Raw genomic sequence first — 12113 nt, forward strand, 5'->3', positions numbered from 1 at the left:
AAATAACGAATACTATACAGACTCCCAACAGCAGACCAGAGGAGCGCAAGAATCAAGGCAAAGATTTGAAATGCGAAGAAGCAAAAAACACCCAACAAGAAAAGCAAAATGAAAAAAGAATCCGAAAATACGAAGATAGTGTAAGGAGCCTCTGGGACAGCTTCAAGCGTACCAACATCAGAATTATAGGGATGCCAGAAGATGAGAGAGAGCAAGATATTGAAAACCTATTTGAAGAAATAATGACAGAAAACTTCCCCCACCTGGTGAAAGAAATAGACTTACAGGTCCAGGAAGTGCAGAGAACCCCAAACAAAAGGAATCCAAAGAGGACCACACCAAGACACATCATAATTAAAATGCCAAGAGCAAAAGACAAAGAGAGAATCTTAAAAGCAGCAAGAGAAAGAAACTCAGTTACCTACAAGGGAATACCCGTACGACTGTCAGCGGATTTCTCAACAGAAACTTTGCAGGCCAGAAGGGAGTGGCAAGAAATATTCAAAGTGATGAATACCAAGAACCTACAACCAAGATTACTTTATCCAGCAAAGCTATCATTCAGAACTGAAGGTCAGATAAAGAGCTTCACAGATAAGGAAAAGCTAAAGGAGTTCATCACCACCAAACCAGGATTATATGAAATGCTGAAAAGTATCCTTTAAGAAGAAGAAGAAGAAGAAAAGGGTAAAGATACAAATTATGAACAACAAACATGCATCTATCAACAAGTGAATCTAAGAATCAAAGTGAATAAATAATCTGGTGATCATAATAGAATCAGGGACATAGAAAGGGAATGGACTGACTATTCTTGGGGGGGAAAGGGGTGTGGGAGATGCGGGAAGAGACTGGACCAAAATGGTGCACCTATGGATGAGGACAGTGGGTGGGGAGTGAGGGTGGAGGGTGGGGCAGGAACTGGGAGGAGAGGAGTTATGGGGGGGGAAAAAAGAGGAACAAATGTAATAATCTGAACAATAAAGATTTAATTTAAAAAAAATTTAAAAAAAAAAGCTGTGAAGTTTAAAAAGCCATGCAAATACTGGCTGTTACTTCTTTTTGGCTATTATCAGATCAGCGGCCCTTAAAGTCACAGATAAATAAGGTGATCAGACTTATGGGTCCCTCGGAAGGTCAGCCACATCAGTACTAACAGGTGCTTCTGCAGTGACGGCCCTGTCACCTGCTCCGTCTAGTAAAAGTGGCCACAAGCCCATGGGCTCCTGAGCAACCGCACTGTGCATCCTGCGACTAAGGAAGTGAATTCCATTTCGTTCAGCTTTCAAATTACCTTGCTAATATATTTTAGTGAATGTGAAGGAACTTCAGTAGCCACATGTGCTGACTGGGCTATATACGGACAGTGTGGCTCGAGATCACATTATTTAATAGTAAAAATGGGAGATTTTAAGGTGTAGTAAAACCAAGTCACTTTATTCCTTTATGTTACAAAAATGTAATTCTAATAACATTTGCCTTGGGAGCTCTAAATAGGAAGGGGCTGTCCAGTGGCTCTAACACATGACCAGAAAGTGAAGGCTGGAGCCCTCAGCGCCATCTGCTGGCGAAAGTGCTGACAGAGAGGTCATGCCCCCACACTGACAAACTGATCCTGGAGATGAGGACATGAGACAGAGTGGCCCAGGCATCTTCGGAAAGCAGAACATCTACAAAACATCATTCTCATCTAGGTTCATGTTCATGAACCCACAAGCAAATACCAACACCAGAGCATCCACAGAGAGAGGAGCGAGGCGGGGAGCTCAGCACACACGTGTCCCTCCCTGGCAGCTCTGCCCGAGAGGGAAGGCCTCTTCCTGTCATTTGACCACTCGCACAGGGTCGCATATTTGAGCCCTACGTTCCCCTGAAAAGACTGAAATTCTTAATGAGAATTCTGATGGCGTTCAGAGAGGTGGCTATGATGGCCCTCTAGCCTGTGACGTCCAAAGTTTCTGGTCCTTTCCCTACTGAGGTCAGGAAAACAGCTTAAGCATCACTGGAAGGTAAAGCATCTAAAAAGAAGGGACAAAGCTGGCCTAGTCCTGGAACTGCTCTCCTGGGAGAGGAAAGCCATGTTAGTAAATGTGACCTTCTTCTCCGCATCAGAATTTCAAGGATCGTACTGTTATTCAGTGAAGGGAAGATACACACTGCATTTTCGCTTGAGGGAAGGAAATACTTTCTGAGGACATCATCAAGGTTCATCCACAATGCCCGCCCCTGCCTCACCTGCCACTCCGTCCCTACGCTCGGATTTGACTTCTTCTTTGGCCACTTGATCTGCATGGAGACCGCAAGCATTGCTATTGCTTATCCACTTGATCTGCATGGAGACCTCAAGCATTGCTATTGTTTATGCAGGATACCAAGAAATTCTGGTATTCATCTAGTTTAGTTTCCTTCACATCCATAACTTACAGCCACTCATTTTATCCAAGGAAAAACACTCCAGTCTCTTTTAACTTTGCTACAAGGATGAAATGTTTAATAATAAAACATTGCAGAGGAAAATGCCCCATGGCGCTCACACTTCTAGATTATTTTCAGGCAGGTCAGAGCAGCAAGTAATCTTCCGGGTGTATTTACAAGTCTGAATCCCACTATGTTTACGAAAGAGATTTTCCTTATGTGTTATTATGCTTCGGACTCCCTGCCATTCACCCAGACGGCTTGTGCTGCTTCCAGTTTATTCATAGCATCTTGACATACCTTTCTGGGCGCCCACCACCGATTTACATCCCAGCCCCAGTTCCAGGGGTTGCTGCACCTCATGCTAGGTTCCCACTCCAGCTGACACGTAGGTGGGCAGCACACAGCTCATCTGCCCACCCACAATAATGCCCAGCGAACAGCACAATGACAGGGACCGGAACGGGTCAGAGCCCTGCAGACACTGCTAGCTGATCCTGAAGGGGGTTCCTATTACTTCAAAAGAGCTACTTTTGTGGGGAGGGGACTTTACTTATCCTTTAATCATAAAACTAGTTAAATGCATATTAATAAGCAGAAAAATCTTCCTACCAAAACCTGAAAGTTCCTTTTTACAGCTTGGCTTTCACATGAGGCGATCAAGGTTTTTTTCCACCATTTCCTCTCTTGCTTCACATTTTAAAGGTCTCTACAGTTGAGATCACTACTAATTAGTGTCTTGTGCAACATTCTAGCTGCCTTGCCCAAAGCTAGGCAAGCTGGGGCCTCGGTTTTACCTCAACTGACTTCATTCCTCAAGAGAGACCACTTCTAGATGAAAGAGATTCTATTTCCTTCTTATAGTCATCAGTGCAAATCCCTATAAATACAGTTTTCCCAAAAAAAACTCTATCAGTATTTTCCCTTTAAAATAAGGCAACCGTTTGCCTCTTCCCCATCTGCCTTCCCGGTGGCCACAGGTTCCTGTGCTGTCAACACCTGCGAAGGAAGGTCACTGTCCAGCACACCTTCCACGCTGACGTCTCAGTCAGGAACGCATCGCTTTCCTTTTGCTGTCTCCACAGCTGCTTGCTCCAGCTAGTTTGTTTGCGGAAAGGATTGTGGAGGTGTGGGGAGTGGTACAGGCACACCTTACAGATTACCTCTTAAGTAAGATATTTCGACGAGCACATCAGCCAATGAAGCCAATGTGTTAGAATCCATGCAAATCATTAAAAATCATGATCGACACTGAAAGCTGCCTGCCTCAAAGCCATGTCCACCCAGCCCTTGCTGGCAGGGCCTGCCTACAGTGGTGGGGCTAAGAAGCTGGGTCCCCCCTCTCCCCTCCCCGCACCCAGTCCTGGACTACGGAAAGCACTGGGCGGAGGGATCTCCTGACAGTAACGTTTCCCTGATCAAAGTGATGGGCGACAACACGCACTGCCAGCCCTGCACTCCCCAGACACCAAGTGGAGGGCTGGCGCTGGGAGCTGTGGCCTATATCCTGTGACCATGAGCGCAAGGTCGAGCGCCCAGCCCTGGCATCGGGTCTGGCTAGAACTGCCTATACTTTGTCACTTCTTGTTTTGGGAGGAAAGCAAAGCCCTGATGTTTAAGCCTGACAGCCAGGCATTCTGTTACCTGCTGCCACAGCATCCTAATTAGAGTCTTGCAGTGATAACGAGGAGGGGGAGAAAAGGAGGAGGAGAGGGGTAAAGAACAGCACTACCACTTGTTAGTACCCACCGTATGCCAGGCGCTCTCCAGGGCACCTAATATGAATCATCTCATTTTCACAGTAAAACTCCTCTCAAGCCAACTTTGATTTCCACTTTACAAGTGAGAAACGAAGGAACGGAAGGCTAAACCGCCTGCCTCAGGTTGCACAGCGAGGGGTAAGCCAGCTGACCGTTGGCAGAGCTCAGGTGATTCGGTGCCACACAAAGCCCCCCAAAGATCTGGCCGCAGCGGGGAGGTGCTGGGGAGGCAGCGGGCGGCCCCACCCCGTGACGGGCACTGACCTTCTCAGCCTTCTGGTGGAAAATGGAGGACATGTCCAGCAGGGTGCTGCGCTCGTCCAGAGCCGCGGCGAACGCCTTCCACTCCTGCTCCAGCTGGTTGGCGATCTGCTTGATCTGCTGAGAGGCGTAGTGGCCGGACTCCACCAAGCGATTGGCCACCGACATGATCCGGTTTATGTTGACATACACGTTCTGGGGAAGGGGCAGAAAGAGAGGGCTCCTTAGCGGAAGGCAAACAGGAGGCTTCCTTTAAAACACATGCATAGAATTTCCCGAAACATGGCCTATTCGCTTAAAAGTGATATTCTTAACAGCAGAGTCACCTGGTGTAGAATGGTATACCTATTTGCTGTCTGGATTTCTGTGGGCTCTGCGTTTTGGTTCCCCTTTCTGTTTGTCAGGCTGCAAAATTACACATCAACGGGCTGAAAGGCATCTTGTTAGGCCAGAGCAGTCAAAAGCACAAGTGTGTGCACACAAATACTCTATTACTCACTTCCTGGCTCCTGGTCCTGACAAGGGTCCAGATGGCAAGCCGCCTGACGAGCAGTCACCCAGAACTGCAGGACCCCAACCGTTCCGCTTCTAACTAAGACCCAGAAACCACTAAATATGTCCGTAGCCACCCAAGGCTATTTGTGTGAAAACAAGCTCTCCTTTCTCCATAAATCCAAGTCTTCTTTTTTGTGCCAACTGAAAATATTCTCTAAATAGATGCACTTTCTCCAAGGAATATGAATTGGGACACAGAACAATGCTTTGTTCAAATTTTAAATCAAGCTTTTCTACTCTGCTGAGATTCCTATCTTCAGGTCCACCCGTGTCCTGCAAAAATAAGGGAGCGAGGCTTAAAAAAACTGCGTTTACAAAACAAGTTTTCGCTATGATAGTTCCCTTTCCACCTTCCATCTTCTTTGAAGTCCCATTTCAGCCAAGGCTGGGGCGGGGATACACACCTTCAACAAAGCCCAGGCTGTTGTATTCACGTACTTATGATGCTTTGTGATGCATCAGAACATTGTGCTCTCTGTAGTCCCCCCAAATCACAGACACAACTATGGCTCCTCCCAATCTTGCCCCTACATCTCACTACCTTCCCTGTCCAAACTTCTCCACATTTTTCTTCCCTTCCCACACTGGTCCTGTGGGCCAGTCTCCCACGGCCTGGCACCCAGACCTCTGCAAGAGCCTTGTGGTTGTTACCTCGACTGCAGCCCACCCAAAAAAGTGTATCCACTTGCCCGTTCTTCCCCCGTACAGTCTTTTACTCATTTCTGCCCCAAACCTAACTAGGAGGAGTCGCCTATGCCCGGGATCAGCGAGCCACAGACTGCATGCAGCCTCTGAATTACTTTTCTGGGCTGCGTGTGCAAGCTAGACTCAGCTAACAGAGAGGTGTTGACAGTGTCAGGGAGGGAGGGCACTTTGTGAGCTTGTGACAGTCAGTCAAGGCCACAGTCAGCAGGGAACTGGCTTCCCTGGCTCCTGTGGCATTAATGATTATAACTAGTGTCCTTTAAGTCCCTGGCCCCTTCGCATACGCATGCTCTATCTCTAGTGCCAGGTAATGACATCTGCTCATTTTTACTTTCTCTGTCCCCTTAAAGAGGAACAGTTCAAGGAGGTGCCCTCTGTTAGAATCCTGACATGACCTGTCCATGTGGACGGCTCTGCTGTGGGACCCACTGTGGGTACCATTGCCCCTCGAACCCATAGTTTCCTGAATCACTTTCATGTCCTTAAACAGACTGTGCTCACAGAGTGCTGGTCTGCAGAGGGCCTTCTCCACATCCCCATTACTTCTGGCGCAGGTAAGGGAACACGGTGGCACCCAGCAACCTGCAGCTCCAAGGGGCGGAGCACAGGAACGGGCATCCAAACCATCCATGGTGAACTGGCCACGTAGCTGGTGCAAGTTTCACTGGTTAGTTGGTTTGCTTGTTTACATTTTTGTTTGTTGAAAACTGAAAACAAGCTACTTAGACACTGAGAGCACTGAGAACTGGACACTTGGAGGTCAGCTGCTATCATCAAATCAGAAACTCTGAAAGCCCACATGGCCTCTTGGCTGCATGCTGGGATGTGATCTGTGTGTGTCCCGTTCCCTAAAATCCCTTCCCTCACACAATAAAACTATCCCGACAGTCTTACCATACAGTTCATAGCAAAGTGGTTGTGCTGCGTCTGAAGCTCCATAGCGTGAGGGTGGCTGGTCCCAATCTCCGTGTAGCTGTTCAGAAACAGGCCCTTGTTGTGTGTGATCCAGTCAAACATCTACCGGAACGAAAAAGACAACCTGAATCACTCCAGGAAAAAGAAATGAACTGACACGAACCCGGGAATAGGGCCAAACGCAGAAGAGGCAACGTTCTTCCTTGATAACCTCTCAGCATTTGGGTCCAGGATTCTTGACGTCTCAGAAGGTAGCACAGTTCTGAACCTGCAGGACCTGTAAGAAAATCTTATCTAACAGATGGTTCCTTTGACTGATGAGGATGGATGGAGCAAAGATATTCAAGTCCCCAGGCTAATGACAAACTCATCTTTTGACTCTCAACCCAGGCCCCAAGCTATACTGAACTACTTAATGGCCCCAAACTACTCTTCAACTAAAGACCTGTTAGGTATTAGGGATTTATCATCTCTGGGTGGGTTTTGGTGACAGCAATGCCAAAGACTATAAGATAATGTTCTTGAATGTAAGAAGTAAAAAACAACAACAACAACAAAAAACCTGGGCAAATGCAGACAATAAAATTTACTGTGAAAATAAAAAGGATTGGGAAAAGATTGAACAAAGACATATCTCTTAAGGTTCAATGGAGAGACTACCTGGACAAGGATGTAGATTACATTGTTCACAAGGAAAGCATTTAAAGAAAAACTAGAGGCCTGGTGCACGACATTCGTGCACAGATGGGGGGCCCCCTTCCCTTCAGGGGATGTCCGACTGACGGCTTAGGCCTGCTCCCCACAGTCGGACATCCTTAGTGCTGCCGCAGAGGTGGGCCACTGCACTTCCCAGCCGTCAGCCCAGCTTCTGGCTGAGCGGCACTCCCCCTGTGAGAGCGCATTGACCACCAAGGTGCAGCTCCTGCATTGAGCGTCTGCCCCCCTGGTGGTCAGTGCGCATCATAGCAACTGGTCATTCCTCAGTTCAGTCGATTTGCATATTACCCTTTTATTATATAGGATAAACGCCTATCAGTTAGCACTGATACTGTGCCTTGAAGCAGAATCCGAGATGGCCACCTGTTTGGTGGGGTTTTTTAATAATTAGAAGGAAGATTCTCCAGTGTCTTTGACAAAGCAGCACCTAAAACCTAAGTGCACTGACAGGTATGTGAAAAGCTTACCAAAGAACAGTACTGGAGGGTCACCTTTTGAAAGGTCCTTTATTTCTAATGTAGTTTTTTTATTTGTTTGTTTGTTTTACTTTACAAAACTGTCCATGAAAAACAGTCCATAAGATCAAATGAAGAGTGACCAATTCACCCACACCCATGGCTTGCACCACATTCTCATAAAGAAGTGCACTGCTTTCCCATGGCTAAGACTGAATTAGCCGGTAACTGGCAAGAATTCTCGCTGAGTAGTTGGTTTATCTGGAGCACAAGAATAGATATGAGACCATAAATTATTATTGCCTATATTTCCCAGAAACTATTAATTTAAACTAATTATTCACCCTTTTTAAAAATAGATCTGAATGGTGTACTGTCACTGGCTTTGTATGTGTAGAAGAGCAGAAGTTAGCAAATGACATACATATAGGGTGTCCCCTCAAAAATGTATACACACACTTTGAGTAATTATAAGGCAGTGTTTATTAAAATACATTTAATTTTCAAAATTGAGCTATAAGCTGTTAAAGTGTATATACATTTTTGGGGACACCCTGTACATAACTATTGCTTTCAATAATATAATGCTATAAAACATTCACTCTTTTAGCCAAAGATATCATTCTTGTCTATCTTACAGGCATTCGAAACTATCAGTAATTAACAACTCAAAGTTTCTAAAATAGCACTGCACTGCACAGGGAATGACCATGGGAAGCAGATTTAGGGGCGGTCCCGGAACTGACACTCTCCATCTCTAGTCTCTAACCGACACCGTGAGAGCCGCTTACTCTGCCCCTGCCCTTTCTCTAGACCAGTGGTTCTCAACCTTCTGGCCCTTTAAATACAGTTCCTCATGTTGTGACCCAACCATAAAATTATTTTCGTTGCTACTTCATAACTGTAATGTTGCTACTGTTATGAATCGTCATGTAAATATCTGACATGCAGGATGGTCTTAGGTGACCCCTGTGAAAGGGTCGTTCGGCTGCCAAAGGGATCGCGACCCACAGGTTGAGAACCGCTGCTCTAGACCAAACGATCCAGAAAGCTTCCCTGTGTACCCCCTTTTAGCATCCCTCTCCCTTCTCCTTTACCTTCTCAGCATCCTGTTCAAACAGCCGCAGCTGAAAGCACTGGTCCAGCTTCAGCTTCCGCACGTGCCACATCTGATGCAGATGCTGCCGCGTGGAGTGCAGCCGGTCCAGCATGGCGGACACCTTGGGTAAGAGGCTCTGCAGGTCCGCGTTGCCTGACCCTGAGTTCTTTTTGGGAAAGCTGTCGCTGCTCTGGATCCTCTGGAGCAGCTTCTGTCCCTCCAAGTCCAAGTCCTCGATGGGGGCCTTAATCACCTTCTTCTTCAGCTGGGAATGCTCCTCGATCATGTTCCGAGCCCCCTCCAAATCCTGAGGCAACTCCTTCTTGGCCAGGATGTCCTGAAGCTCCTCCAGCCGGGACAGCATGTGGGTGGCGTTGCTAATGTAATCTTCAAAAGCAACTCTGATTTCAATCCATTCCTCATGGTTGTACTCCAAGCAGCCGTCAAACTCGGGAGTTAGCTGAGAAGGGTCGACGACTTTGGTAAGGCCTTCTAAAGAGACCATGTTTGTCTTAGGGGGAAAAAACAGGTATGAGAAGATGAACCAACTCTGTATGGTCTTAGTTAGCATAAAGCAGTTTAGGCACAGATCTTCAAACTTAAAGCAGGTCATCTATTTATAGAAAACATACCATACCTTGTTCTGGCCCCATAAATATAAGTAAATGAAGCCTTACAGTATAGTTGGTGAAAATAAACCCATTAGAGCAACACATGTATGTTACTTGGAATATCTAAAATTTTAGACTTATATGTATTTCATGAGAGCTAAAGATATTAGATTTCGCCCTGACCAGTTTGGCTCAGTGGCTAGAGCGTTGGCCTGCGGACTGAAGAGTCCCAGGTTCGATTCTGGTAAAGGGCATGTACCTTGGTTACGGGCACATCCCCAGTAGGGGGTGTGCAGGAGGCAGCTAATCGATGTTTCTCTCTCATCGATGTTTCTAACTCTCTATCCCTCTTCCTTCCTCTCTGTAAAAAATCAATAAAATATATTTTTTTAAAAAGGTATTAGATTTCTTTCCAAGAATGTGGACACTAACCCTCAATTTTAGGCACATTAACCAGGAAATGTGTCAAATTGCCAAGAACAGAGCACGTCTGACATTTCCCTTCTGGCAAGGCAGCCTTCCTCATCCACACCCGTCCACCATCTCACTCCCAGCAGAGAACTCTGCCCAGGCTTCCGTCTCTCTGCAGTCACGCTCGCATCCTGTTCGTGGGCCCCAAAATCCCTCTGGAGCACCACCTCCCACTAAGGACACTTGTGTGGGGGCTGCCTGTTAAGGGACGGACCAGCGCTCCTCCAACCAGACCACCCTCACCATTCCCCTTCCTAAACTCCACCTCCCGTCAGGTAACACCTCAGAGGACATGAATGGCTTTTTAAAATGTGGAAAACATATAAGGGTTAGCCAGAAAGCTGGCAGAAGCTCTTTTCACAAAGGTAAAGACAGAAGGTTTCTTCGCTAGATTCTGAGCAGTACAAGTGTTGCACTGTGATACAGTTTTAGTCAATTACAACCTAAACAGGAAATCCTGGCCTCACCCTACCTGTCAGACCTGCTGCAGGATTAGGTAAGAATTATGCTTCAAGGAAAGCACCAGAGGGCGGGGTGATTAAAGGCAAAGACAAAGGTAAAGGAGGAAGATCCATGGCCTAGAACCAAAAGAGGAAAGAGAAAAAAAAAAGGCGGGTGGAGTCCCACCTGGCACCTCCAGCCTTAGAGAAACCTACGCCTGGACCTCGGTGCCGTTTGGCATAAGAAACCGCGAAGACAGCCAAGCTACAAAGAGGGGCTGCTCCTTAGCAAGCACTTCTGCTGCCATGTGACTGCAGTCACTCCCGTCTCATCTGCCTGGACTTTTAATAATGTCCCTGGAGGCAAACAAGTTCAATGGAAAAACCGGTCTAGGTAACCTCGAAGGCCAAGGGACAGATCAAATTTCAAATAGCAAAACCTTGCGTGCATTATTTTGCCAAACCATTCGTCTGCTTAAAACATGTATCAGTAAATGCAACACACTTTAAATTTGACATCAAGAAAATAGTAAGACCCAATAAATCGTCCTCCAAAATCACTTCTAATTGTATATGAAGATAAAGGCTTACTGGTTTCATGTTTCACCTAAATCTCTTAAACACAACTTCAAATCAAAAGTAAATTCTGATTTCAGATGGAAAATCAGTTCCAGGGAAAGAGATTTAAAAATGGAAGTAACAACACTTTGAAAAGGGTAACATGTCACATAAGGCTTGAGGATTAATACTGGGAGATGTGTTTAATACCATTATTGCTGCTGAGGGGCACCAAAGTTTTGCTGCCTCAAAATATGCCTTTGGGACATTGATTTTAAGCTGGTTATTAAGAAACAATAAGCTCAGAAAGAACTGCTGACCCTTCACTTGCTTCAGAGAGAAAAAGCTGCCTGAAGGAAGAGAGCATCACCTGGCGCCAGGATATAAACTACCGGGAGGGGGGGGGGGGGGCTGGCAGAGCTGCTTGTTGGACTCCCCTCTGCGTCCCACTGGTTCTGGGGGCCCAGCAAGAACTCTTTACATGTTTGCTCTTTCTCAGCGACCTGCAAACCACCTGCTTTCCCTTTGGCATCCCAGACCCCTGCCTCCCCCTTCTTTGTCCAGAATGGCATATAAACCTCAACTGCCCAATGTGTCTGCAGGCCTCATAGCCTCACGGCACTCCTGCATATACATCCGGAATACATTCTGGGCATTTTCTTGTAGTCCTGTCTCCTGTTAGATTATTAGACCAGCTGGAAAATGTAGAATGGCAGGGTAAAAATTATTTTTTGCACCCCCACACTGTTTACCTTAAAATACATGAATATAATCACTGAACCCTAATGTTTAGGGAAAAGTTGCTAAAGAAGCAATCTATTGAACCAAAAGTTATTATAATATATTATTAGAAAATTTTCAAATTTTATTACAGAATATGTGCGGCATGAATCCAGTTTCAAGCTGGCCAGGCACTTTCTTCCGACAATCAGCTCATTAAACTGCCGCACCAAAGCCTGTCAGAGCCTTGGAAACTGAAGGAGTGGTGATGGCAGAAGGAAAACAAATTCATGCTGTACACACTGTCTGCAAGACAGCGTCCTTCCGAGCCACCCAAACCCAGCTTGGGTAAGCGACCCACTAGGATGACACGATAAATGAGCCCACTTTTGTTACTTCATGCCATAACTAATTTCACATATGTACATAAG

The 12113-nt window shown here is 46.2% G+C and overlaps 1 protein-coding gene across 8 annotated transcripts in view; it reads right to left on the reverse strand.

The window, feature by feature from the left end:
* The window catches only part of TRIO (trio Rho guanine nucleotide exchange factor), a 314559-nt gene that overhangs the window by 180355 nt on the left and 122091 nt on the right, over positions 1–12113 (reverse strand). For all 8 annotated transcript variants that reach the window (XM_059694768.1, XM_059694767.1, XM_059694770.1 and 5 more), the window contains exons 5-7: positions 8881–9393; positions 6591–6713; positions 4440–4631 (exon numbers count right to left, since the gene is read on the reverse strand). In XM_059694768.1, coding sequence (XP_059550751.1) covers positions 4440–4631; positions 6591–6713; positions 8881–9393 — 828 coding nt within the window. The remainder of the gene's footprint in view (positions 1–4439; positions 4632–6590; positions 6714–8880; positions 9394–12113) is intronic.

The sequence above is a fragment of the Myotis daubentonii genome, chromosome 4 (assembly GCF_963259705.1).
Source record: "Myotis daubentonii chromosome 4, mMyoDau2.1, whole genome shotgun sequence".
Lineage (NCBI taxonomy): Eukaryota > Metazoa > Chordata > Mammalia > Chiroptera > Vespertilionidae > Myotis > Myotis daubentonii.